Source organism: Lagenorhynchus albirostris, chromosome 15, assembly GCF_949774975.1.
Source record: "Lagenorhynchus albirostris chromosome 15, mLagAlb1.1, whole genome shotgun sequence".
NCBI lineage: Eukaryota > Metazoa > Chordata > Mammalia > Artiodactyla > Delphinidae > Lagenorhynchus > Lagenorhynchus albirostris.
The window spans coordinates 61,676,980-61,702,441 of NC_083109.1; the positions used below are offsets into that span (position 1 = coordinate 61,676,980).

At 47.4% G+C, this 25,462-nt stretch overlaps 2 protein-coding genes across 3 annotated transcripts in view; one reads left to right on the forward strand and one right to left on the reverse strand.

Annotated features, from left to right (window-relative positions):
* The window catches only part of BFAR (bifunctional apoptosis regulator), a 29,236-nt gene extending 20,442 nt beyond the window's left edge, over positions 1-8,794 (forward strand). Inside the window, exons 6-8 of the mRNA XM_060123685.1 lie at positions 3,982-4,155; positions 5,661-5,863; positions 7,485-8,794. Coding sequence (XP_059979668.1) covers positions 3,982-4,155; positions 5,661-5,863; positions 7,485-7,677 — 570 coding nt within the window. The 3' untranslated portion in view covers positions 7,678-8,794. The remainder of the gene's footprint in view (positions 1-3,981; positions 4,156-5,660; positions 5,864-7,484) is intronic.
* Positions 8,795-10,350: 1,556 nt separating this feature from the next.
* LOC132505565 (group 10 secretory phospholipase A2-like) lies at positions 10,351-23,707 on the reverse strand. Of its 2 annotated transcripts, XM_060123686.1 has the most exons (5): positions 22,208-22,451; positions 21,206-21,279; positions 20,112-20,262; positions 18,242-18,348; positions 10,351-10,541 (listed from the first exon to the last, which is right to left on the reverse strand). In XM_060123686.1, the coding sequence occupies exons 1-5, from the start codon at positions 22,420-22,422 to the stop codon at positions 10,399-10,401; spliced, it is 690 nt and encodes a 229-aa protein (XP_059979669.1). In that variant the 5' UTR covers positions 22,423-22,451; the 3' UTR covers positions 10,351-10,398. The 2 variants fall into 2 exon arrangements, with proteins under 2 accessions (XP_059979669.1, XP_059979670.1); XM_060123687.1 differs by lacking the exons at positions 21,206-21,279; positions 22,208-22,451 and adding an exon at positions 23,629-23,707.
* Between the last annotated feature and the right edge of the window lie 1,755 nt (positions 23,708-25,462).

The following is a 25,462-nucleotide window of genomic DNA, read 5'->3' on the forward strand; positions in this document are numbered from 1 at the left end:
GGTTGGGAAACATTGCTTTAAAATGAAGAACTACTTCCATATTTCTATGTCTCACCTACGTTACAATATAGAGATAATTTTTAGAAGTTAGATTTTTCAAAAAACTTTTACTATGGAAAATTTCAAATATACCCAAAAGCAGGATAATAGTACAAAACTTCCATCAACCCATACAACAGCAACTCATGGCTGTGTTATTTCAGTAATACCTACTCCTGCTACCCCTGATTATTTTGAATCTGAGATAGCATATATTTCATAAGTAAATATTTTATTGAATCTCTAAAAAGTAAAGACTTTTTTTTTAAATTTATGTGGCTGCGTCAGGTCTTAGTTGCGGCATGCGGGATCTTCGTTGTGGCACTCAGGCTTCTCTCTAGTTCCAGCGCACGGGTTCCACAGGGTGCAGGCTCAGTAGTTGTGGCGCGCAGGCTTAGTTGCCCTGTGGCATGTGGGATCTTAGTTCCCCAACCAGGGATCAAACCCGTGTCCCCTGCATTGGAAGGCGTTTTCTTAACCACTGGACCACCAGGAGAGGCCCTAAAAAGTAAAAACTTCTTGAAAAACAAAACTAAAATACCACAATATACCCCCCCAGGATGAATAATTCTCTGATATTATCAAATAATTTGTCAGTATTCAAATACCCAACTTTTTTTTTTTCAGTTGATTTGTTCCACCCAGGGTCCCAACAAGGTCCACATTTGGTTGTCATGTCTTTTTTTTTTTTTTTGAGGTAAAGTTGGTTTTCAATATTAGTTTCAGGTGTACAACATAGTGATTCAATATTTTTATAGATCATACCCCACTTAAAGTTATTATAAAAATATTTGCTATATTCCCTGTGCTAAACAGTATATTCTTATAGCTTATTTTATATATAGTAGTTTGTACCTCTTAATCCCCTACCCCTGTCTTGCCCCTCCCACCTTCCCTCTCCCCACTGGTGACTACTAGTTGGTTCTCTATATCTGTGAGTTGGTTTCTGTTTTGTTATAGGCATTTGTTTGTTTTATTTTTTAGATTCCACATATAAGTAAAAATATACCTACTTATTTTTCTATGTCTGACTTATTTCACTAAGCATAATACCCCCAGATCCATCCATGTTGTTGCAAAATGGTAAAGTTTCATTCTTTTTATGGAAGGGTAGTATTCCATTGTGTGTGTGTGTGTGTGTGTATTTATATGCCACAGCATCTTTACCCATTCATCTGTTGATGGATACTTAGGTTGCTTCCATATCTTGTCAATTGCAAATAATGCTCTTATGAACATTGGGGTGCCTGCATCTTTTCAAATTAGTGTTTTTGTTTTCTTTGGATAGATTCCAAGGAGTGGGATTGATGGATCATATGGTAGCTCTATTTTTAGTTTTTTGAGGACCACCCATACTGTTTTCCACAGTGGCTGCAGCAATTTACATTCCCACCAACGGTGTACAGGGGTTCCCGTTTCTCCACACCCTCTCTAGCATTTGTTATCTGTGGTGCTTTTGGTGAGGGCTTTTCTGACAGGTGTGAGGTGATATCTCATTGTGATTTTGATTTGCATTTCTCTGATAATTAGTGATGTTGAGCATCTTTTCATGGGCCTATTGGCCATCTCACTGTCTTCTTTGGAAAAATGTCTATGCAGGTCTTCTGAATTTTTTTTTAATTGGGTTGTTTGTTGGTTGTCATGTCTCTTAAGTCTCTTTCAGTCTGTAGATTCTCCCTTCCTCTGTCATTACCCTGCATTTATTTGTTGAAGAAACCAGATCATTTTCTCCTGTAGTTTTCTGACATTTTGTACTTTGCCAGTTATCTCTCTGTGGTGTCACCTAACAGGTCCCTTCTTCCCCTGCATATCCTATAATCTAGGAGTTAGGACTAGAGGCTTACTTTGGTTTAGGTTTGGTGTTTCGGCAAGGCTGCTTTATAGGTGTGGTATTTTCTTCCATCAAGAGGCTCATAATGTCCCATGATCATTGATTGTTTAGATCCATTAGTTCATTAAGGGTTGCCAAATGGTGATACTGTAACTCTCTCATTTCTTTTTCATCTTGTTAGCTGACATACATCTTTAATAAAAAGGAAATCTGTCAACAGCCATTTTGATTATCCTAAGTACAGTTTATACCAGAAGGGCAGGTTAAATGCTTGATCTTCTCCATTTACTTACCAGTTTCAGAATTTGCTTCCCTGTTGTCCTCCAAAAGTGACCAATTTCTTTCTTTAGGATTATTAATAACTGAGTATTTTGACATTCTTGATGTATTTGAATACATTTCAATAGTTATTCTAATTGATGCTCCAACTGTCCCATCTTTTTTGAATAGGAGTCTCTTCAAATTATTCTCCGAGTCCATTTTTTAAATTTAACTTTTGAATTGAGGTACAGCGTACTTGCTAATGAGTCCTTTTAACATGATTTATTAGTCTTTGATAGTTTCCGTTCTCACACGACAAGATGTTCAAGTTACTCGTGTACCTTTCCTGCCCCAGACCTGGAATCAGCCATTTCACAAGTTGGACCTCTTAAAAATTTTTTTAAATATAGAAAATGTTAGGTACATACAAAAATAGAGGGAAGAGAGTACTCATACCCAGCTTCAACGAGCATCGACTCATGGTCACTCCTAATTCATCTGTACCCCTCCACCCTCTCCCCACACCCCCAGTCCTGGAATTATATCAAAGCATATCCACACATCATGTTATTTCACCCCTAAATACTTTAGTGTGAAGCTCTAAAGAGAAGGACTGTCTTCTTAAATGTAACCGTTATCACACTTTAAAAGCTTTATTGGTAAGCCACTAATAGCATCAAATAAGTTGAATATGTTTTTACAGTTTTGTTGAGCTATAATTGACATACACATATTTAAAGTGTACAATTTGCTAAGTTTTGACATATGTACACACCTGTGAAACCATCACCACAATCAAGATAGTGAATGTATACATCACTCCCAAAAGCTTCTTCCCGCCCCTTTGTAAGCCCTCCTTCCCATCCCTCCCCTTTTTAATTAGTGTACAGTGGTATCTCACTGGCTTAATTTGCATTTCTTTAAGGATTAGTGATAATGAGCATCTTTTCATGTGCGTATTTGCCATCCTTCTATCTTCTTTGGTGAAGTGTCCATTCACATCTTTTGCCCATTTTACTTGATGCTTAGTAGCATCAAGTAAGTTGAATCATTTTTAAGTTTCTTTTATAATCAGGAAAAATATAAATGTACATTCATTATAGCAAAATTTACAGAAGTGAAGAAAATGAAAATAAATTGACCCTAATCCCACCTGAGATTCAGACATGGGTAACATTGCGTTTTGCTCTGTTTTCTTCTAGACAATTTTCTGAGTGTACTTAAAACAGCTGTTTTATTTTTGTATTCATTCCGCAAACATGTACTGACATCTCTTGTGAGCCAGGTGGTCCTTTAGAAAAGGGATCTGAGTCCTGAATCAGGCAGGCCCTGCTTTCACGGCACTGACACTGTGGAGGTGGATGGCTACACATCTTAGATCTTTTCTTCACCTAACATTGTAACATAAGCATTATCCAACACCCCTCCTATACATTCCTCCATGGCTGTATGAATTCTGGGCTAAATATCTACTGTAACTTCAGGATGAGGTCACAGATTTCACTTTTTCTCTACTATGCACAATGCAACACTAAATATTTTGTGCGTGAGGCCTTCTGATTTTTTTATTAAGTGGTGCCCACTGATTACTTTCCCGAAAGGTTGTGTTCTTCTAAATGTGCCTAGGAGCTTGCTTCTCATCCCCCTATCCCTCCCCACCCATGGAGAGAGACTGGATCTTTCTATAATGTAGCCTAACAGATGGATTACTTGGCCCCTTCTTCCCATTCATTCATTCATTCATTCCCAGTGCAAACCACGTGGAGGGCGTGAGACCGCGGAAGGAGCATGGGTGGGGAGCGGGCAGCTACTGTTGTAACGAGTCCCTGCACCCGCCTCATCCTCTGCAGGCCGTGAACCCAGGCAGGTCCCTGTTCCTGCTGTACGCCCTCAAGAGCTCCCCGAGACTCTGTCTGCTGTACCTCTACCTGTTTGACTACACAGACACCTTCCTGCCCTTCATCCATACCATCTGCCCTCTGCAAGAAGACAGCTCCGGGGAGGACATCATCACCAAGCTTCTGGTGGGTCTGGAGAGGGCCTTGAGTGGCTTCGTGCTGCCATTCCTCAGCGTGGGATGGAATTGGAGACATGGCTGGTGCCTGTCAGGGAAGAGGAAACAACAGAGGCTTCATTTGAATTTTGCAAGGAGAGCCCCTACGAAAGAAAATACAGCAGGAACTTCCCCACTCCCAGAAGCCTGTTTTGTTTCCTGCATTGCATAGCAAGAGGGGTTACCCTCTGGACTTGAAATATTTAGGGGAAAAAAACCCAGCTTTGCTTCTGTTATAAAAGAAGATAGCATAGGTCCAGATTGCCCAAGGGTTAGCTCTGTGGGCCCTCCAGCTTGGTAATCTGTCTCTTAACAGGATCCCCAAAGGATGATTATTTGTCCTACCACAAGGCAGGGTTAGCATCCGTCCTGTTGGCCTCAGAATAGTAAGCTGTCATCCAGCTCACTGATGGGAGTCATCACGTCAGCTGACCACAGGGCCTTTGGCAGGGATAGTTACCCACCACAGCTCTGATGGATTCCTTCAGAACTGTCAGTGGATCGCATTGACTCAGGGTGATTTTGTCTAGTTGGTCATCAGAGGGTAATGTCCTCTACATTGGTACTTTTGGGGCAGTCCCTCTGATCCGTTTATATCGAAAGTCACATGGATATATAGGAATCATCGTATATGATGTTGAAACAGAATTCCTAAATCTCCACAGACCCTTTTCTAAACACTTGAATCAAATGCCTACCTAGCTGACCTCAGCCTTGGGTGTAGTTTTAAGCCTGCAGGTTAGCCCCTTTGCACAGTGTTTCTCTGATTACCCAGTTTTCAGCTGTTCCCTGCCCTTGCTGGACTGGGAGCACAGAGACCCCCTGACCTTTCCGTTTTAAAGAGCCCCATCAACCCTTGCCCGCTTATCACGCTGACTTTCTTCTTGGGATGCTCAGTGTCTGCTCCGTTGTACACAGTCTTGCTTGGCTTTCATTAGCCTCTGGATGCTTATGAGTTGTTTAAATGCTCTCGTTACAGATTACCTGCTAATTCTGTAAGGAAAATTTTTCATTTTCCCAAAATTACTTTTTAAAGGTATATGTTTACTTTTCCCATGACCTGTTATCATTCTACCACAGATGAGCTGTTGAATTGAAATTGTTTGAGCTACCCTTGCAGTGGTGAAGAAATTGTAAAGCTGGTTAATTTGTATTCATTTCAACCTCATTATTAATAACGCTTAGATTACTCATGCTTAGATTTTTTTTTACTTCTGAGCTTCCACAATTATATAACAAGCATCTCAGTTCAGCCTCTTTGGTAACATTTATCCAGTGCAAGATTAATTATTACAAGGTGAGTTTGTGGATGGAAATCTCGTTTTAGATTGTTGCATATGCGTGTATGTGTATGTATGTTTTAATAAATGTAAAACTCACTGGGATAACCACAGTATTTTGTGTAAAAGTCAATCCTCATGATTTTTTTGTGTCCATTTTTATGTAGTTTTATTTACTTGTGTGTTATTTTTAAAGGATCTTAGAGAGCCCACATGGAAGCAGTGGAGAGAATTCCTTGTCAAGTACTCCTTCCTTCCATACCAGCTGATTGCTGAATTTGCTTGGGACTGGCTGGAGGTCCATTACTGGACGTCACGGTTTCTCATCGTCAATGCCATGTTACTCTCAGTTCTGGAATTATTCTCCTTTTGGAGGACCTGGTCAAGAAGTGAACTGAAGTAAGTGTGTTTTTATGTAGGAGATGGTTGGAGCAACAGAGACTGGGAAAGAAATACCAAGTGGAGGAGAAGTCCTCTGTGGAGTGTTGTTCAGACTCGAGAAGACGCCCCAGGCTCTGGTTTAGAAATACTGCTTAAGCAGCAAACAGGAAAATGCCTTTGTGTTGGGGCTGGGGTGGCTCTGGTGGCGCTCACTGTCAAAGTGCGTCCCATGCGCCTTCTCCCCATGTGATGTGCTGGCTAATTCCTGCGGCGCGGAGCGTGAAGGGCTTCAGTAATTGAGGAATAAACAAGTGAGAAGAAGAGGGTACTTTACGGAAAGCAGCAGTGTGGCAGAGCATAAAGGGATTTGATGAGGAATTCTGTAGGCATGAGTTCTAACCCTGCACTGCCACCAGCTGGAACAGTGATAATTTCTCTGGATTAATGCATAAAATGAGAGAGTTGGACTAGACAGTCACTGAGTCAAGTGACTCTTGGTTGTAAGTGAGAGAAACCAACCTAAATTGGCTTTCCTACCAAGGGACATGCCCAGTGAAGGCTTCCTGCATGGCTGGACCCAGAGACCCAAATGCTGTCATCAGGGCCACCCTCTCCCTCTCCCTCTCCCTCTCCCTCCCTCCCCCTCCCCCTCCCTCTCTCTCTCTCTTACAGCTCTGCTCTGTTCAGCCTCAACAACGTCTTTGTTTGGGGGCCCTTGATCACTCTGGGTGTCAATCTGAGCAGCTTAGCAGCCCTGGAGGAAAGAGAGCACTTCTGAGGCTTGTGAAAGCCTGAGGCTCACATGCCTTTGCTCTGATTGGCCCAGCCTGGGTCACAGCCTCCCCCTGCCACCCCAAACCCATCACAAGTGCAGGGGTTTGTGGGCTCCCCGTGTCCAGATGCAGGTGTGCACTCACAGCCTCTCCCCCAACCAGGGGCTAGCTGATGCCCCAACCAGACCACATGGAAGAGAATAGGAGAGGGAGACACCCTAAAGGGAAACTCAAAAGGTACTTCCAGAAGACAGGGTATGGCTGCTGGGCAGGCAGAAGTAATGCATCAGCACACCAGCATCCTTTCAGCCTGAAACAGCCCATGACGTGAAGGGGTCTTGGCCTCATCCATCAGGAGCAGCCTTATAAATAGTTCTGAGAACCTGACAAGACTCTCCCTCATTTATTTCAATTCGGTGAACTCACTTATTCAGGCACAGTTGATTGAGCCCCTACTCTGCCCCTGGTTCTCTGCTGGACACCACAGATCTTTTGGTAAAGAAGACAGTTTATACTCTGAAGGCCTGCAGCCTAGCAGAGAAAAGATTATGTTAAATACGTACAAGAGCGACCCAGCGAAGAAGCAGGTGGAGCTGGGACTGTGCTGGGGAGGCCTCGCCTGTGGGACCAGGCGTGGGGACTGGGCGACAGTGCCCTGAGGAGGCACCCTCTAGGCTGCGCCCTGGGAGTTGAAGGTGGAGTGGTCAGGAAAGGTATGTCTGGGGCACTAGGGACAGGAAACAAGGTCTCTGCAGCACTGGCAGCCAGACCGCATCAGGCAAAGGCCCAGGGTCTGAGTGCCTCGGCGCTGTCGTTAGAAACGCCATCACTATTCTGCCTCTCAAATGCTTCTCTTCCTTTTTCAGGACTGTGCCTCAGAGGATGTGGAGCCACTTTTGGAAAGTATCAACACAGGGGCTTTTTGTGGCCATGTTCTGGCCCCTCATCCCTCAATTTGTTTGCAACTGTCTGTTTTACTGGGCCCTGTACTTTAACCCAATTATTAACATTGATCACGTGGTTAAGGAGGTCCGACGGCTGGAAACCCAGGTGTTGTGACTGACGCTGCCCAGCCTCTGAGGGACTCTTCCAGCCTCCCTGCCAGCCAAGCTCTGATGCTTAAGTGTGGCGAGGGGGATGGGGAGCGGACACCCTATTTTCTGCCCCTAGTAAACAAGGTGCTGCTTTGTCTGTCAAAGGCTACAGCCAGGTCTTCTCCCTCTGCCTGTGGCAGCAGGGACTGGCGCCCCAGCGCTTGGCTGACAAAGCCACCGTGCCTCCCACCCAGCCACCTTCCTCGTGGGGTCTTGGGAGGCCCAGTCCACGACACCTGGCAGGGACCCAGGGTTCTCAGAGGACATGGAGTGGGTCTCAGTCCCACTTGCGCTAATAACCTCAGAGACTGACACAAGGCTCCCAGGGCAAGTTGGAGCCCTGAGACTGAGCCCAGGCCCAGGCCTGTCCTCTAAGTTAAGTTTAGGAGAACAGGAGATTTTGTCATAGGCATGGCAGTTGCATATAAAAAACACAGAGGAAAAACCAAAATCCGGTTGACGACTCTGTCTTATTTAAGAGTTGCTAGACGGTTTCAGAGTTAAACCTCTGAAAGGATTCAGTTCAAGATTAGAATGATGGTGGTTAGACTTGCCATCACTGTTTTCTACTTGTAATCGTTGAAAGTTTGCATCTCTTTTTCTGGGGGAATTGAGTGGGATGTCAGGCATTTCATGGAGAGTAATTCACATCAGGCCGAGCTGCTTCAGTGCTACTTAAAATTGTTGTCTTGGGGTTTACTTTGTTTTGTTTTTAAGAATTTAATTTGTAAAATCCAGGCTAGTCCATTTGTTTAAGGAAACATTTTGTACATTGACCTCCCACCGTACACTCTGTTCTGATGTATAAAACAACAAGTATAATTACACCAAGTGCTGTAATTGTAAATATGAAATGAACTGTGGCCTTTGATTCCCTCCCAGTGTGACAGCAGCAGGTGTGAAAGGCGGTCAACCTGAAGACTGGCCCTGCAGAGATAAGCTGGCATCCAAAATGTTTTTTTGTGACTCCATGAACCATTCATTAACCCTTTGTATCTTTGCAGATTTCACTCAAACTTTGCTTCTGAAAGTTTAAAGAAGTTACTTGAAATAAAAATAAAGATTCTTTTATACAGGTAAAACTTCTATGTAGAGAAAAATAAACTGTTTAGGAAGCATGAAGAAAATCTGCATTGCTCAGATTTCACTGGTCACACTTAAGTCCCCCAGCCTGACGTGGACATTGAGCCGAGGAGGAGCCACGGAAGGTTTCTTAAGTGAAAGGAGGGAGAATGTTTTCTTTCCTCCTGTGTCTGTTCATCAGGCCCTGAGGCTGCCTGACTTTACCTGTTTAACCCTCGTGACCTGCCGGAGACGCTGATAGCCCAGCCGATCTGCATGCAGTACCTTCATGTCCCTGGCCTCATGCCTCGCAGGGTTACTCTTCTTTTCAGATGAAGAGAGGGATGCTGGGTGGCACTGGTGGAGCTGGGCCCAGGCCAGACTCCCAGGCCAGCACTCCCCACCTGCCCCCCCACCTTGGCCTCCCCCAACACCATCCCCACCCACTCCCCAAATCATGCTTCAAAGATGAGTAATACCCACGCGTGCTCTGTCTGGGGTGGGGATTGCAAAGCAGTCTTGGTGGAGAGCAAACAGGCTGGGCTGGGCTCTCCCTCCTTATCGCCTGCAGGAGGGACAGGCATATCAGAGCCAGGGCCACCGGCTGCCTCTCCGCCCTCAGACCCTCTTGGCTTGGTGTGTCAAAATGGGGAGTCTACTTAAAATATTCAGACCCTTTAATGCAAGAATTCCATTTCTGCAAATCTCAGTTAAGGAATAATAAAAGGGTGGGAGGGGGGCAAAGATTTATTCACAAGCATCCTCACCACATCAGTAATTGATAAAAGTAGGAAGTATCACCAATGTCCAAAAGGTAGCAGTCTATAAAATAGTATCTAATACAGCTGGAAATGTATCTAATACATTTGGAAATGAAGTTTCCAGAGATTTTTTTTAAAGACATGGAGAAATGGAAAAAACCTTATGAAAATCATACAGTATAGAGTCTCAATTACACTTTTAACACATTATAGACAAGACCGATGGGCAGCACACTAAGACACTAGAAGTGGTTATTGTGGACTGAGAACTGGAGTGGGGTGTTTTCTCCTTTATATATTTCTCAATTTCACTTATATTTTCTTTTTATTTTTTTTTTTAGCAGTGCATAGGTACTACTTTTGTAATCAGGAAATAAATTTTAACTGTTAAAGGTGGAGTGGGATAGGGCAGAAGACTCGAGCTAACAACTACTAAACTTGAACTTCACAAGGTTGGGCATCATGTGGCCATTTTGTTTATTGCTTCAGCCCAGAATCGAAAGCAAGGCCAAGCGCATGGTAGGTGTTTGCTCACTTTTGACTACCTGCCATCGGGAGCAGGTTAGAAGACAAGGCTCAGCTCTTTTCATAAAGGTTGAACCTCAAATGGTACCAAACCTAATACAGTCATAAATACAGTCATAAATTTGTGGTTTTATAAAATAGGCGTGGGACTTTTGACATTAAGCTGGAAACCAAACTGGCTCCAGCCCCAAGTTCGGGACAGGAGTGAAAGCAAACACGAGGGTTTCAGCTTTAACAATTGGCCCCAGCTTCCTCCTGCAAAGAACTGAATAAGGCTGTTGATCCGCAAAAAGAAGTTTTATTTCCTTGTGCAAAAAAGACATTTCAAGTCATGCTAGTCAGTCACACTTGGGCGAATCCTTCCCACACAAGAAACGGGGGTAAAGGAGGTACTTTAAGTTGTACTCAGTTTTGGCTAAACAGTAAGCAATCTCCTGGTCACATTTGCACATGAGTTCTTGGCATTTGTCCTCCACTGGTCCTGGAAGAAGTGGGAAAACTGAGGTTAGAGCAGGGACTTGGAGAGACTTGAAGATAAATGCAAGGGAAGCCAGTAAAGCTGGGGACAAGGAAGGGCATAAACTGCATCTGGGTGACACTTTGACAGTTCACCACGTTCTCTCTCTCTCTCCCTCTCTCTCTCTCTCTCTCTCTCTCTCTCTCTCTCCATAACTCCCGAGGGAGGTGATGTTCAGCCCATTTTACAGAAAAGGAAATTGAAGTTGCCAGGGGAGTGTTTTCAGAGAGGAAGTCCAAAGTCCATATGCCCTTTTAGCTTCTCTTCTGCGTCAGTATTACACTAGTGCATTTAAGGATCCATTTAGATAAGCAGTAGGTGCCTGGGAACCATCCAGGCTTTTTTTTTTTCAGAATGCCTTCTCTGCTAGTTCCTAGCTGTGTGGTCTTACCTAAACTTTCTGAGCCAAGTCCTCATGTAGATGGGGGCACCATCTGCTCTGCAGGTTTATTGGGAAGCATGGGTGAGAAAGCCTATGTAACGTGCCCGGCAGGGGCTTGGCCCTACGCGTGTAACTCCATCAATGTTGGTTCTACCTGCATTTCTTTGCCTTTTCTCTCCAGGTCTCTTTCAGATGCTCCTTCAAGAGAACAGTTTGTTCCCATAGCCAACATAATACTCAATGGTGAAAAGCTAAAAGACTTCCCTCTGAAATCTGGAACATGACAAGGATGCCCACTCTTGCCACTTCTATTCAACATAGTATTGGAAGTCCTAGCCACAGCAATCAGACAAGAAAAAGAAATAAAAGGTATCCAAATTGGAAAAGAAGAAGTAAAATGTCATTATATGCACATGACATGATACTGAATAAGAAAATAGTTTGTTTTAGGTAACAATCATATATTCCATCTCTTCCTTCCACCCTGGGCCTACCTTATACAGAGGTGCAAAGGTTGCCACCCAAAGATAAATCTCCTTCTGCCTTGGGAATTCCACTGCTAGACAGTCATTCCTTTAGGTTGGAAAGACTTTGTGATCTTCAAGTTGTATCTTATTAATTTAGAAGGTATAACAGCTATGGATATGTCATCTGCCTTTGACTGTGGGTTTTTAATTATCCACAAAATGGGGGGGAAAAAAACACCCACTATTAAATCTTGCCAAATTTCTTCCAGAGGCACAGTGAAGCATGAACTCTGGAGGTAGCCAGCTTGGCCATGGATATAGTTCCTTTGGGCACATCACTTCATCCTTCCCAGGCTGTTTCCACAGGGGCCACATGAGGATACTAAAAGTACCTACTTCTAAGGGCTGTTGGGAGAATGAAAAGAGACCAAGTCAGTAAAATCCAGGGCATACAGCAGGTGCTTATGAGCTGCAGCTGACCTCCTTAAGCTGTCAGCTAATCTTTAAAGATCCCCTCTTAAAATGCACAAGTTCCATGGAGATCCTAGCAAGGTGAGGCATGAGACTCAGAAAATTCATCAGCTTCTCTCAGGGCAACACTTGAAGAGCTTGGCAGCACCAGGAGGGGATGGAGCGATGAGTGGGGGAGGGGTGGGGGATGTCAAGCAGGAGGCAGGGGACCCGGGACCCTCTGTAATGAGCTGAGTTGATTAAAGGTGTTTATCTGCATGACTGCACACAGGGTTTCCCAAACTCAGACCCATAGCAGCTTCAAGATGCTAGCTTTAAATCCCCTTTATTTCTAATAGTAAGTCAATTATTAAATAAATTATGATTTCATTATATTAAATGGTATTAAATTGCATCAAATAAATTCTATCACTGACATAAATGGAAAACCAAAATCTTATACCACAAATATAAGAAACTGACTAAAAAACAAAGAAAGCAAAAACAACAACAAAAACCAATGAAGATAAAGTCCTGATATCAAAGTCTAGTTAAATACTGTTGCCCACCTGAAAGCTGTGAGCCCCCAAATTGGAGTGTCTTGGTTTAAAGAAAAAGGGAGATTAGCAAGTGTAAGAGAGGTTTACCCTCTCTAGCAGTCAGACTATCGTGCAATTGATACTTCCTCCTTGCCTAATTGGAAAAATTAACAAAGGACTGAGAGGGAAAATCTTTCTCCCTTAAATTCATTTATTAAGCTTCCCAGGGACTTACTTCCCTGGTGGTCCAGTGAGTAAGACACCACGCTCCCAATGCAGGGGGCCCAGGTTTGATCCCTGGTCAGGGAACTAAGATCACAAGCCATGTGGCGCGGCGCGGCCCAGAAAAGAAAAACTGCCTTGGTTATAATTCAGTAAATGGATAACAACAGAAAAAGTCAGGACGATGGGAGCTGGCGTTAACTGTGCAGTTATGCGGAGCCAGGCACTGGGCAAAGAGCTGGCTCTATGGTCCCCATCTCACCCATTGGCACCCCAACCTTACAGAGGAAAAATCCAGGAAGGGGTGTGGGGACTGGGCCCCAACTCAGCTCTGCCCGACCCCAGGCCTCCTGGCTTGTCTGCAGGAAGGGAGTAGGGTGTCAACTCGGGGCACTCGCCCACCCTTACAAATTCAAGTTTGTAACAGAGGATTGTTTAATAGAGTTTTTTTATATATATATATTAGAGTATAGTTGATTTAGTTAGTTTAGTTAGTTGATCTTGTTAGTTTCAGGTGTACAGCAAGTGACTCAGTTATACATATATCTATTCTTTTAATAGAGTTTTAATGACATGGAAAAGAGCTTATACTTAAGAGGAAAATAAGGGGTACAAAACACACTGCTATGTTTTTTATGTATTATGCACTCAAAAAAGACAAAACACCACCACCACCACCACCAGGTTAATCAAATGGATGTCTGGGTAGTGTCAATGGAGTTTTATTTCCCACCAAACTTTTACATTTTCTAATTTGAAACTCTTCTACTTTGAGCCATACGGTGCTTTCATCGTGGAAAAAGCAATCTCAATTAACCAAATTTGAAGGGCAGCTATTTCAAAGTTTAGTTTACATTATTTGTTAGACTTAAAATACCTATACCACTCAGTGCCGAAAGGAGGTGGCTTGTGGGGACTTTGGTGGCCTTCCTCCTCCCTAATCTCTACCAGGTCTCCCTTTAGCCCCTCCCCAGCCTCTACTATAAACATCATTTACATTTTTTAAATGCTCCTGCCGAGTAAATACCCATCCAGGACAAGTTCTCTAACCCCCTTTCAGGCTGCTCTCCAGTCCTTTCTACATATAAATTCTAAGGGCACCTCAGATACACCATTTGACCCAACAGTTCTAGGACTCCATGCTACAAAACCCTCTCACAAGTGCACAAAGACTTAGGAACAGCCATGGTCTCTGCAAAATAAAGTACATTCGTGTCACTGGCCATTCTCAGTTGGGGCCCCCGGGGGGCATTTGGCAGTGTGCGGAGACATCTTTGGTTGTCACGTGGGGGATTGGGGGTGCTACTGGCATCTGGTTGGTTAGAGGCCAGGGACGCCGCTAAACTCTACGATGCCCAGGACGGCCCCCTCACTGGAGAATTTCCAGCCCCAAATGTCCAAAGTGTCAAGATGGAGACACTCTGCCATAGGTGATGTCTGGCTTTAAAAGAATGAGGCTGACCTAGATGTTCCAAGATGTCCAAGACACTATATTAAGTGAAAAAAAAAATAAAATATACATAGTGTGATCTGATTTTTGCTATTGTTTGTTTACACATGCACAAATCTGGAGGAAAAGATGCCAAACTTAACAGAAGCTAGTTAACTCTGGTGGATGGAGTGTAACTTTCTACATTACAGTGTTTCTGGAATGTTTTAATTTTTCACAAGAAAGGTGGATTAGGTTTGAATCAGAAAAAGCATGTGGATAAATGGATGGATAGACAGATGAACAGATAGATAGATAAAAATAATATGTAAAAATTGGTAAATGAACCAGCTGGTGCAGGAGCCAGCCCTTCTGCCTGTAAAATTTCCAGGGGCCGCTGCACAACAGAGACGCGTACACCCTCGGAGCAACGGGACCTGGTGGGGTAGGGATTTCTGAGGAAAGAGCCATTGAAGCTCCAGGGTTGCAACCAGAGGACAGCTGTCTAAGGACAGGGTGACTCGCATGAACACTCCAGCCAGTTCCCCTTCCCTCCCCCATCCATGAGCGAGTCCCTCAGCTCCACCTTCCAGCCAAACATGTCCAGAAGCCCCCCTTCCACCATCTCCACTGCCACCACCTGCCCAAGCCACCTCTCACCCAGATCCCTGGGACAGCTTCATACAGGTGCCTGGCTTCCACCCTTGCTCCCTCCAGCATATGTTCTATGCAGCAGCCAAAAATGCAGTACGGTTAAAATGCAGATCGGATCATGTCCCTCCTCTGCTCAAAACCCTCCCTGGCTCTCCATCTCCCTCAAAGGAAAGCCTCCAACGGCCTGGGGGATCTGGCCCTCATCATTCTATCATCACCTACTACTCTCTCCCTGGGTGACTCTACTCCAGCCTCATCCTCCTCAAACCACCCAGACATTCATCCCTACTTCAGGGCCTTTGCACTGGCTGTTCCCACCACCTCTTCCCACGACTCCTTCATTCCCCAAGTCTCTGCTTCAATGGCATCTTGTCAGTGAGACCTTCTCTGACCCCTGAGCATTCTGGGGTGAGGATACATTTTTACTGAGGCAAAATTCCCATAACAAAATTTACCACTTTAAAGTGACAAGTCAGTGGTATTCAGTACATTCACAATGTTCTGCCACCATCCCCTCTATCTAGTTCCAAAACATTTTTATCAGACCAAAAGAAACCCCATATTTATTAAGTCACTCCCCAATTCCACTCTCCGGAGTCCCTGGTAACCACAAATATGCCTTCTGTCTGTGGATTTCCCTAGTCTGGACATTTCATATACATGGAATCATACAATGGGTGACCTTTTGTGTCTGGCTTTTTTTTACTGAGCTTCACGTTTTCAAGGTTCATCTATGTTGTAGTTGGTATAATACTTCACTGCTTTCTCTTCCGACACAGCACTTGTAAAAACAATTGGCACAGACGCTATTTACTGCTCTCCTCTTTTTAGACCACAGAGCCTTGCTTCTCTGTTTTGCCCAAAACCTAGGAGGGAGCCTGGCACTGAGTAGATTCTCAATAATAATTTTTGGGAGAATACAGAAAAGCCATACATTGTTTCTGATTCTTATACAAACCCAACACCAGAGTTTTATTATTCCCATTTTACAGATGAGGAAAGTGAGGCTCAGAGGGATTTAGTAACTTATCCAAGGCCACAGAGCTGACCCAATGCCTATGCCTCCTTTGTGCTCCCACCCTTTTCCCTGAGCAAGAAAGATCCTTTCAAAAGCAAGCCTGGGTCTCACTGCTCCATGGCCTCAGGAGCCCAACAGCTTCATGTTATTCAAGAATAATAAAAACTGAAGAGGAAACCTAGCTCCCAAGGGTTAAGTTTAAAATAAAGGCCTGCCAGTAAATATTATTATATGCTTAACATTGAAAAAATATATATTTAAGTCAGGCCCATAAATGGAAAATGGGCCACACCTATAATTAAGCAAACAACTATGTTCAGAATGTTTCCAAACAGAATAAGAATATTTTTAGCAAAAAAAAATGCATAATAGATATTTTGGTTCTCTTCGTTTGGTTCAGGGAGGGCAGTTCTGCAAACAGTCACAGACTCCACCAGCAGACACACCAATAAATATTTTACAAACATCATTTTTACATGGTTTGTAAAAATGATTGAAGGAAGAAGAGAAAGGTCTTTAACACATTTCCCATTCAAGGCCCACTTCTCCTCTCCACCCATAGTGGAAGGGGGCAGTTTGGGGACAGGGAATATGCCCAGAAGTGGGCTTATCACCACTATGTTAAGCAAGTCACTTCTTTCCCTGGGCTTCATTTTCCCCAATTCTAAGTGAGAGGGTTGGATGAGATGATGTCTGGGGCGTTTTCAGTCCTTGATGTTATGTCTCCATATTAATTCAGTTTTGCTCTGTGCCAACTCCTAATTCAGACTCAGAGGATACAGCTGCGAATCCATGCATATCTAAGAACATCTTTCTACGTAACCCTTAGGATAGCCTCCTTCCCTCTAGAGGAGAACAAGTCTGCAGAAGCTGGGGTTTTAGTGGAGAATCACACCAGATCCTCAGTTCTCTCAGGTGGAGGTAGTGGGGGTCAGAGAGAGGTTCAGATGAGGATGAGGGATGGAGAAGACGGTAGGGAAGAAAGTGACAACTTCCATCCAATTTGGTTATCACGTTATAAAACTTCTTCCATCTCTGCAACACCCATCTTCCAGGTAAGGAAACAGGCTCAGAGACATCACTGATCTAAGAGCCAAGTGATTTTCAACAAGAGTACCAAGACTGGGCTTCCGTGGTGGCGCAGTGGTTAAGAATCCGCCTGCCAATGCAGGGGACACAGGTTCAAGCCCTGGCCCAGGAAGATCCCACATGCTGCGGAGCAACTAAGCCCATGCGCCACAACAACTGAGCCTGCGCTCTAGAGCCCACGAGCCACAACTACTGAAGCCCGGGCACCTAGAGCCTGTGCTCTGCAACTAGAAAAGCCACGACAATGAGAAGCCTGCGCACCGCAACAAAGAGTAGCCCCCACTCACCGCAACTAGAGAAAGCCCGCGGGCAGCAATGAAGACCCAATGCAGCCATAAATAAATAAACAAACAAATAAATAAATAAAATGATATGGAGCAAGTTAACAATAGTTTTTAAAAAAAAGAAGTGGCCGGTCATGTAAAATGTACAGTGATATCAGGTTATGTTATAATTATCCTCATTAAATACACGCTGCTTGTGGTTAAAGATAGATGATAGATAGGTAGATAGATAGACAGATAAACAGATAGATAGATAATGAAGAATTTTTTTAAGGCCAGAATTAAATTTAGGAATAGAATGGTTTTTGAATAACGTTATAAGCCAGAAACCTACTCTCTTGGTTAAAAAGGACCAGCAAGTGACCCAGGGATGTTTCAGCTAACGTAACACTGAACTGAGACTTTCTCCTAATTTCACAAAATTAGAAGGATTAAAAGAAAATTGAAAGAGAAATTACTTTCTTTTGGGGGGTTCAGGGTTACACAGAACTGTCTTCTTGTCCTTCCCCAAATCCTGGGCTCAGTGAAATAGTGCCTGGTCATCTTCACCGGAGGTTCTGTGTTGGGTCATTTCTTCACCAGACATTAATGACATCTACTAGGCATGAAGCACAGTGACACTGTCACTTCATCCTTACAATAGGCCGGCTTGATTTCTGCCCCCAGTTTACCAATGAGGAAACTGAGGCCCTGAGAGATCAAGGCTTGGCAACGTCACAGAATCTGAATCATGGACTAAGCTGTTGGCCAGAGGCCAGGGTTTGCAAACTCAGACATCCCCTGGGGCAGGCAGTGCTAATGAGCGAAGCAAAGGGGATATATATCAGACCCAGGTGTACTCTTCATTTTGACAAATAAATGGGCTCACCATTCCCATTTTTCTTGAAGCATTCAGCCTTTTGACCTACCTTCTGTTTTCCTGGGTCTGATAGAAATATTCCTTTTCCATAACAAAATCAACAGCACAGGAGAAATGAGCTATAGTAATTGACACTTGGCCTCAATGTCAGGCAGACAATAGGGCACAGTGGAGACTGGGGCAGATGGGGAGAGATGGGCCCTGCCTATACTTGGAAGTCCCTCTATGCTCCAGCCAGTGGTTGCTACCGGGTCTGATGCTGGGAACTCACCACACAGGATGTGCTGATTGACACACTGCCAGGAATAGCGCTCCATCTTGGGACTGCAGCCAGCAACCTCGGCACGTTTGTAGCAGCAGTCGTGGGAATGACAGCACCTGTGGGTGGCAGACAGGCAGACCGCCGGGTGGGTGAAGGCAGGGATGCTCTCTTGGCCATCCTCCTGTGCCAGGACTTCGGGTGAGTGAGGACCCACAGGGTGACAGCATCTTCTGGTCCAAGCCTTCTCCCTGAGAATCCCCATCTTGGGAAATAATTCCACCGACCTCAGTGTGTCCTGCGCTGCCTCCATCCCTCTGCCACACTCGAGCCTGGCCCCTGCCTGCCTCACTCTCTGAGTCTCCGAGCTCCAGCCACAGTGGTCTCTTCTCTGTTCCTGGAGCAAGCCACACCCTCCCCATCTCCTGACTTTGCCCACACTCTGCCCCCTGCCTGGGAGAACTTCATGCCCCCTCTTCCTGCTCTAGGTCTCAGCCTGAGTACCCGCCCCACCCCCAGGATGCCATCCAGATCCCACATCTCCCCAGGCTCTGACAGTCTCCTGATCACACCCTCTCCTAAGCCCAGGTTCCTTCCCTCCGGGCAGGTTTTTGATGAGACCCTAATTAGGGAGAAGACTGATTAGCAGCTGTACTCCCTGACCAAGACCTCTATGAGGGCGGGGCCATTTCTGTCCTGCTCCCCACGGTGTCACTGGTGTCCAGCCTGCCACGTAAGAGCACCTCGAAAGCAATAGTAATGATAATAATAACATACAAATTCCCTGAGAAACACCCACCAATGTCTGTAAACTTGTCCATCGTGCAATCATCCACTGCTCTTGCTTCCATCCAGCCAGCAGCCCCACCCTGCGCTGACCCCTCAGTAGGGTCTGGCAGGGAGATGTCAGCCAGATTCCACTCTGCCCTCAAGGAGCTCCCAGTCTGGCGGGGAGAGGCAGACAAGCCACCAGGTGCCACGTGTGTGGCGAGAAGTGCTGGGATGTGGGGTTAGGAGAGGGGCTTCTGGGAGCCAGAGAAGTGCCAGGCCCAGCTGGGCTTCAGGGAAGGCTTCCTAGAGGAGGTGAGGCCTGGGCTGCACCTGGAAAGATGTGCAGGAACTAGACAGCCAGAGTGTGGGAGGGAGGGCAGGGCCCATGGCAGGAGCCTCCAAGGCACGAGGCTGGATAAAGATCTGTCAGTGACAGCTACATCCTCTGAGCTGGGAAGAGACAGTCACATTCCACGCCCCTGCCCCCCACCAGCACTAAGTGGAAATGGTGAGTGGCTGTGTCTCTTTAAGCCTCAGGGACCTCATCTGTAAAACGAGGATCACCATCATACCTGCCTCCTCGGATGGCCGTGGCCCTGAGGGCAAATGAAAGGAAGTCATGGCAAGATCCAAGCCCGCAGCCTCGCACAGAACAGGCCCTTCTCACACAGCAGCAGAGGGCAGTGATGGGGGCGTGAATCTAGCCAGGCTGCCTGGGTTCAAATCCCAGTTCCCACCCCTCACTCTCTATGTGGCCCCAGGCAAGTTGATCTCTCTGTGCCTCACTTTCCTCATCTCTGAAATGGGGGTTTGTGAGGGCTCGAAGGGGTTCTCAGAACAGTTCTGATGCATAATAAGTCTGATCAATGACGTGCAATTTTTTTCAGCTAACATAATAAATCGCTCCATGGCCAGACGGTGGGGGGGCAGCTGGCACCACAGGTTGGCCTCATTGGCCGTGTTGCCCAGGATGCCCTCTGCCTGCAAGTAGTACCGCGTGCTGGGATCTTCCTAGCCCAAACCCCAACCTCGTTTTTGGGTATTTCCTCATAGGTGATATTTCCTTCCTGACCCCAGGGGGTGGAACCTTCTGGCCCCAGCATGCACTCACCAGTCAGTGGCATCCCTGGGCTGGCCATGGCCACCCAGGCCACAATAGCAGCCGTAGTTCATGTAGGCCATGGCGGTGCGGATGCCAGCACAGTGCACAGTCCCTGCCAGTTCTATGAGCCCACGTCGGTGCACATGTGACCTCTGGGAAGCTGGGGTGGGTAGGGGGAGACAAATGTTAGAGGCTGCAGGTGGGGGCTGCCCTGGCTCTGGGGAAGGGCAGCAGCCTGAAAAGGGCCTGGATGACTGTCTCAGTTTGAATCCTGCTTCTTATTCCTAGCTGTGTGACCTTGGACAGCTCAACCTCTCTGTGCCTTGGTTTCCTCATCTGTGAAACAGGGGAATAAGGGGATCTCACTCCCAGGAATGGAATGAGATCATGCATGTAAAGCACCCGGCACACAATGAGCTCTAACTATTGTTATCAATACCTTCAAGGCAGCCATGAAGGAGAAAACAGGTCACAGAGCCACAGCATCTGAAACAACTCACACCTCTGGGCCTTTGCACAGGCTGTTCCCTCTTCCTGGAATGCCCTGATCCCCAATCCTTTGCCCTTATCAACTCCAGACAGAGTCAGATTGCAAGTCGCACATCAAACGTCTGTCCAGTTGCCCGTGCTGGGCACTGGACATCAGAAGTGAGCTGAACAGAGTCCCTGCCATCAAGGCGGGCTCCTTTGCGGGGGCTTCCCTCTCCCTGGGTCTCCACTGCCCCCACCACTGCCCTCCAGACTCTGGCTCAGGGCCCTTTGCATCTCTTATTTTCACTGCCCGGCACAGCTTCCTCCCACACGGGGAGGCCCTGCGGCCACATCCCAGCCATTTTTCTGGATCCCCCATGTGGCTGTGACACATAGCAGTACATAGTTGGTGCGACTGGAACCCCTGCATCTCACATGGAAGAAAGAGGAGGCCCAGGTGGGAAGGACAACCCTAAAGTCACACAGCCCACAAGAACCTGACCTGACTGGGGGTTTCTGACTCCCAATCCAGTGCTCCTTCCTCCTTGCCCAAGGAGGAAGGGAGCCCTGCCAGGGTGACAGAGCTTAGGGGCATCAAGGGGTCCACTGCTCGGGGTAAGGGGCCTCCAAACCTGCTGTGAGCTGGGCATCAGAGAATCCCAGAGCCACTCCTTCTTCTGGTGAGGGCCATGAGTCCACTCTGGCGCTTAGTCAAAATACACAATCAGCCACAGTAAGGAGATGCTATCACTGGGACCTCGCCCTGCATCGGGCACTGTGCTCCCCAATTTATAGGCGACATCTGTTGTCAACTTCCTTGTCTCACGGGTGGCTATTCTCCCACTTACAGATGGAGAGACTGAGGCTACGAGAAGCAAAAGGACCCATCCCAGGTCTCAGAGCTGGTGAGCTGGTGAGCAGAAACTCGTGCCCAGGTCGGCCTGATTCCTGGGAACCCGCTCTCTGCCCACTGCTCCAGGACTGAGGATCCAGAGGAGATTTTTGCATTGCCTTTAATCATCATGTCTGTTTCAAGTCTTTTTATCTGGAACAAGAATTTATCATGCTGACTTTTTTGAAGAGTCCAAACCAAAATTCAATTCAATTCAATTTTTTTTTTTTTTTTTTGGCTGTGCCGCGTGGCTTGCGGGATCTTAGTTCCCCGATTGGGGATAAAAGTGGTGTCCCCAGCGATGGAAACTTGGTGTCCTAACCACTGGACCACCAGAGAATTCCCTCAATTTTGTTTTTTTCTCAGTGGGAAAAGCAGCATATTCGTATAGGGGACTGGAGATAAGTTAAATAGAAACAAAATGTAAAAACGAGTTTAGAGTTAAAAGCTTTGCCTTCCTCTCTGGATGACCCGTCCTCCTCTCACAGGACTTCCTGAGTGCTGCCCCCAGTTGCCCACACCTCTGCTTGAAACCTCCCCAGGCTCCCGTCCCCCTCCAGGTAAAGCTCAGGGTCCTCACTGATCAGAGGCCCTGCAGGAGCTGACCCTCCCCCCGCTCCAGCACCCTCTCTCAACGTGCCCCACATGGACCCCACTCATCATGTCCTGTTCCTCCAGTTAAACTGCCTGTCACATACACCCCACGCTGCAAGTGCCCTCACCCCATCCTCACCCAGCTCACCCATCACCTCCTTCTAGAATCTGCTTCACCCCCATGTGACCACAGGGGCCCTTGTCACGCTGTGCCACTGTCTGCTCATGGGCATGACCCTTCAGCCTGGACAGATCTCTGCTGCAGGCAGCTCCGGATCCCCTGGCATGCAGTGGGCTTTCAGAAAAGCTTCCTTGACCCCTGGATCCACCAAGCCCCATGGAACACTCCCAGTCTAAGCACATCTGGGGACTTCCCTGGCGGTCCAGTGGTTAAGACTCTGTGCTGCCACTGCAGGGGCGTGGGTTCCATCCCTGGTCGGGGAACTAAGATCCTGCGTGCCACGTGGTGCAGCCAAAAATAAATAAAATGAAATAAAAACTTGAAAAAGAAATAAGCACATCTGACAGGACCCCAGTTCCAAACCCACACCCTAAAGCTGTCCCCAGAGGTCTCCGCACCCTGACCTGACCCACCCTCTGGCATCCCAGGGTCCTGGACTCAGCCCTAGGGAGAACCCAGGCATGGGTGGACACCCAGCACTGGATTTGTAACCAAGGCAAACACTCCCTCCGTGCCAGCTTAGGTGGGGCAGGTCATTCTGGGGGCTGTTTGCTGTGTCTGCCCACAACAGCCTCTGCTGGGAGTGCCAAGGCTGTCCAGGCTTCCTGTGGGTCTGAGGGTGTGTGTGTGTTTGTGTGTGTGTGCTTCTCTCTGTATGTGTGTCCATATGGGGCTGTCTCGGTATCCCTGAGTGTGGGTGTGTGGGTGTGTGCGTTTCCCTCGCGGTGTCTTTGCCTGTGTCTGTGTGTGAGCCTGTCCGTGAGCCCAGCACCTGAGTGCCCAGATGAGGCTGGGGGCGTCCTGTGCCTGTGTGTCTCTGTGCTTGTGGCATCTGCACATGTCCCTGTGGGTAATATGCCAAGGGGACCTATCCGAGGGTGACGTCTAGGGGTGGTTGAGAAGGGGACATTGCGTTCTTCCCTGACCCCAGGTAGGGCTGGGCCCCTTCTTCCCCTGCTCCTTTCAGCCTCTCGTGTCCCCCTAGTGGTCCTACTGCAGACCCCAGGGACAGGTGGAGTGAAGGCTCAGTTCACAGGGCACCAGGCCAGGTGGATGGGGAGGTCTGGTCACTGGAGAGGGTGCCAGTGAGTGGAGAGGGTTTTGGGGGAGGACACTGAGGCCCTGGGGGAGGACTGAGCTAGTTCTGGGTCCCTGGAAGCAGTGAATGAGGGGCTCTAGGGGAGGACAGGGGGGACGGTGCGGGGGGACAGGGCTCCCACGAAGCTGGGAAGCAACGTGTGGGTGGACCACAGAAAGTAGGGCTGGGGGCTGTAGGGCTCCTGGATCCCCTGGGAGGGCTGGGGAGGCAGGGTTCCTGGCACCCTGGGGAGGACTGGAGGAGCCCCAGGACCTCCTGGGTCCTTGGAGGGGGCCCATCCCTCACTCACCTGAGCTGAGCCCGAGTCCGGGTCCCAGTAGCAGCAGCAGCGACAGCCCTACTGACGGGCACAAAGACAGTGGACCCATCGGAGGGTGGCAGGAGTGGGGCGGTCTGTTGGGCCAGTGTAGTCACCGAGCCCGGCCGAACCCCCTCCCCGAGGCCCCGCCCCCGGTCTCTCTCGCGCGGACCCGGGCGGAGCCGCCAGGGGCGGCACGTGGGGCGGTGCTGGGAGGCCGTCGGGGCCTCTGCATCTTGATCACGAAAGGGGGCCGGGCCCGCGGGGCGAATTCGGCCCCGGGATGTCTCGGATTGGGGATTGCGGAGAATTACGGAGGAAAGGAGTTTAGCACAGGTCCGGTCGCGGAGCAAATGCGAGGTACTCTGTTGGTATTATCATCACCTGCGGGCAGCTCCCAGCGCTCACCTGGGCGTCCGACGGGAGGAGACTTGGGGGAGGGGAAGGGACTGGAACGCTCTTTAAAACTTTAAATGTGGGAAGCCTGGCGTCCCTGATTCCCCTGAAACCAGCTCTCCCGAGGGGTCAAAGACTTGCTCAACGTCACAGAGTGAGTTCTGGTAAAAGACAGAGCACCAGTGGTGGGAAAGGGGAGTGAAGCTGCAGCTGTGTCTGAGCAAGCCCCCCACTCCACTCCCTCCCCTTCTCAGGCTCTTCATCTGGTCGAGGGCAACAAGGCCTCTGAGGGCCCTTGTGAGGCCGGGAAGAGGTACACAGTAGGTGCTCAGTATCAAAAAGAGATGACAGTCGTGGCACACATCTGTCCCCCTTTGTCCCTGGTGCTAGCCCCACCCAATTAGTCATAACTACTTCTGAGAGTGGAACCCTAGACCCCTCCCCATCCCCACTGCCAAGCCCTCCTAAAGATACTGGCACCTAAGGTGACGTCACATCTCAGCTGCTACAGTGTGCTAAGGGCATCCGGTGCACGATCTTATCACAACCTCAGACCCCTGGTGTCCCCATCTTCACAGGAAAAAACTGAGGCTCAGAGAAGCTAAGAACCAAGAAGCAGGGGAAGCCAGACTCAAATTCATTTCTACATGGTGCCAAACTCCTGTCTGCCTCCTATGAAAGCCTGCGGCATCAGGGCATCCATGTGCTACACTCTGAGGTTACTCTCTCCCCACGGGAGTGAGCTCCTCAAGGCAAGACCTAGGTCTCTCCTCTTGAACGCCCAGCACTGGCTTGCCTGGCACAAAACAGGTATCCAATTAAGGCTTGTCCAAACAGCTTATGGGTTTCAGACTCTCCAAAACATGGGGTAAAAACCATTTTCTTTCTTCTGAAGGTCTCCATGGGCAACAAGGGATAAATTATCCCACATAAATCTAGGGAGAAAGACTTTTTTTTTTATGAATCAGAAAAGCAATTTAGTGTCAATAATGTATTAATCCGGGGACTTCCCTGGTGGCACAGTGGTTAAGAATCCTCCTGCCAATGCAGCAGACATGGGTTCGATCCCTGGTCCGGGAAGATCCCACATGCCGCGGAGCAACTAAGCCCGTGCGTCACAACTACTGAGCCTGTGCTCTAGAGCCCACGAGCCACAACTACTGAGCCTGCATGCCACAACTACTGAAGCCTGCACGCCTAGAGCCCGTGCTCCGTAACAAGAGAAGCCACCGCAATGAGAAGCCCACATACCACAATGAAGAGTAGACCCCACTCGCCACAACTAGAGAAAGCCCGTGCACAGCAACGAAGACCCAAAACAGCCAAAAATAAATAAATTTTTAAAAAATGTATTAATCCGGTTGATGAAGAGTCCATACCTCGCACTGCCCTCCTTCAAATGTGAAGATGCTGCTGTGTCTGTCTCACC

Excerpts from the sequence above, each read along its gene's own strand:
- LOC132505565 (XM_060123686.1), bottom strand. The coding sequence starts at position 22,422 with ATGTGCTTAGACTGGGAGTGTTCCATGGGGCTTGGTGGATCCAGGGGT. Across the intron at positions 18,349-20,111 it reads CCCAGGGATGCCACTGACTG|GTGCTGTCATTCCCACGACT; the intron begins GTGAGTGCATGC and ends TGCCACCCACAG. Across the intron at positions 10,542-18,241 it reads CAATCAGCACATCCTGTGTG|GACCAGTGGAGGACAAATGC; the intron begins GTGAGTTCCCAG and ends CACTTCTTCCAG.